This window comes from Acyrthosiphon pisum, chromosome A2 (assembly GCF_005508785.2).
Source record: "Acyrthosiphon pisum isolate AL4f chromosome A2, pea_aphid_22Mar2018_4r6ur, whole genome shotgun sequence".
In the NCBI taxonomy this organism is placed as follows: domain Eukaryota; kingdom Metazoa; phylum Arthropoda; class Insecta; order Hemiptera; family Aphididae; genus Acyrthosiphon; species Acyrthosiphon pisum.
Window position 1 is genome coordinate 63,331,791 of NC_042495.1, and position 2,496 is coordinate 63,334,286.

General features: G+C 27.5%; 1 protein-coding gene across 1 annotated transcript in view; it reads right to left on the reverse strand.

Moving 5' to 3' along the window:
* Positions 1 to 2,093: 2,093 nt before the first annotated feature.
* LOC100169159 (plexin domain-containing protein 2) overlaps positions 2,094 to 2,496 on the reverse strand; it is a 5,348-nt gene continuing 4,945 nt past the window's right edge. The window contains exons 5-6 of the mRNA XM_029490788.1: positions 2,350 to 2,463; positions 2,094 to 2,288 (exon numbers count right to left, since the gene is read on the reverse strand). Coding sequence (XP_029346648.1) covers positions 2,381 to 2,463 — 83 coding nt within the window. The 3' untranslated portion in view covers positions 2,094 to 2,288; positions 2,350 to 2,380. The remainder of the gene's footprint in view (positions 2,289 to 2,349; positions 2,464 to 2,496) is intronic.

Genomic DNA, 2,496 nt, shown 5'->3' on the forward strand with positions numbered 1-2,496 from the left:
TTTTTGTTCCATCCTACTGATCGATCTAATAATGTGATAATATTTCAGAAAACTGATCTGAATTCGTTAGAATGTCTATTTGAGATCGGCCAGTCCACATTTTAAGTTTCTGATTTAAATCCTGAATAAAACCCGAATAATCAACGTTTGAAAATTCCAAAATTTAAAAATATTCAAACTAATTTTATAAATGTCGGGAGGGGGGGGAGGGGAATTAGGAAAAGTGACCGACCAATCTTCTGTAGGTTATTAAGAATTCAAATCAGTTTTAAAAAGTATTATCGCATAACCAGATCGATCGGTATGATGGAATAAAAATTGGATGTTTTGGCTAAAATAATTGTTTAATATATTATAAATTATAGTATTTCGTCAGGAACGTTTTTTCCAGGCCAGTCCGCATCGTGTCATAAAAAACCTCGTTTCAAAAATATTATACTATAATTATGTATATTTATCATTTATGGAAAATTCAATGTCGGTTTACGTCGATTAATAGTTTAATTAAATGTTTTTTTTTGTCAGTCGTCGACGACTCGAAACGGTATGGGATGTCCAAATACGAGCATATAATATCGTACATATTATACAGCTTTAAACTATACCTCTGTAGAGAAAAGTTTATTGTGATGGTGCAACTATCACTAAAAAAGAACTAACATGACTGATCAACATTTTGATTATTGAACGAATCATGTTCTTAAAATTTAATAAACAAATTTTTAAATATAACAAATTATATCGGAACAAAATATAGATTATAGATTTTTTTTGTATTTGAAGATTATTTCAAATACTTCTAAAAAGTTTTTACAGTATTTGGGTGGTATATTAAATACTTTTTAAACGTATTTTTTACAACACTGCGGTTCACATTGTACTGGTATTGTGGTAAACACCGGTATAGGTATACAACCTGTAACACAAAGACCTCACAAATGAAATGACTTTTGTCCTAATCAATGTTTAAACATTTTTTTCACGTATATATTTAATTTATAGATGCTTATGTTACAAGCACCGTTTAACATTTTTATTTTTATTTTTAATACTGAAAATAAAAAATTTAAAATTTAAATAAATTTTTTTTTGAAAAATTCAAAATGGCCAAATCGTAATCCTAATGTTTGATGGCAATAACGTGGATTTAAGTATAGTAAGGTTTATTTTTCAACTTTTTAAAATATCAATATTTTTTTGGAGTAAATTAATTTGAAACGTATATAAGTCTCAAGTGTCTACGGTTAAAGTTGAATTACAACAAAAGAAGAAAATCGCTACATGATAAATCGAGAGAATGTCTAATGTTGTAAAAATTAGAACTTTAAATGCTAAAAAAAAAAAAATGTGACTGGATTTTTAATATTTTTTAAATGTAACAATCTATTTAGAAAAACCCTTGTATTAAATGTTCAAGCTTTTTTACCCAACAAATAAATAAATATTTTTTAAAAATGTTATCGTTTATAGAAAATGGTAATATAAATATTTAGTGAAAATTGCATGTCTTTTTTTTTTTTTTTATTAAAGTATATTTACAATCTATACATAAGTGTATAATGAGAAAGGGTGGTGACAGAGTAAATAAGTAATATATAAAAAAAAAAAAGTAACAAGAGAAGGAAGGCTCCCAGTAGTGCCACCTGACCAAAAATTAGGGTATGAGTTTATTTAATTAATGTTTATTTTTTTTTTTTTAAGTTAGGTGTTGAGGAGGTCTCTTGGCCATTGCCTTTTTAACCTTCTAGGAATGATAGAGGTAGAGGATTAATTGCATGTATCTACGGTTAAATTGTCTTCGAGTTACGCCAAAATCGAAAATCGATTTTTTCATAAACTTCTTTTGCATAAAAACTAGTAACTACCGTTCTTCATAAATGTTTATGTTGTTTATCCTGGCGCTTTGGAAAACCATTGGGAATTTTGATCTCCCGAATGCACTAACTAGATTCAACAAAACAATTTTCCGTCAAACAAGATTCTGTTGAAGAAAATTGAAGCAGTTTTGCTGCTCCAAACCCAGACACAAAAAAAAACCCACATCATTGTAAAATCAATACATTCATCGCTCCGCTCAGAATCTAAAATAAACATTTTAAGTAACAATAGGTTAATTTATTGAAGTAAGAAAATAACATTAGCTGCATTATGCAAAATAAAATATAAATATTTATGGTTCATATTTTCACTAAAACCTTGGTTATTTTCAAAAATCACCATGATGGATGCTTTTTATACTATCAATTTAATATTCCATATTTATAGCTTCAACCAGCAAACTCCTAACACTGTAAATGCAAAAAAATGTAGTATGAAATTCATAAGTTGTATTATTTTTAAAATATATACCGTTTTGTTGTCAGTTATTTGTATGATGTCATTACTTGTTTCTTTTTACATATGAATGGTAGCAGCTGTAGAGCGAGCTTCTCTTTTTTCCCAACCCCACTGATTTGGTCGATACTGAATAAACAAAAATATTTAATTATAATATAA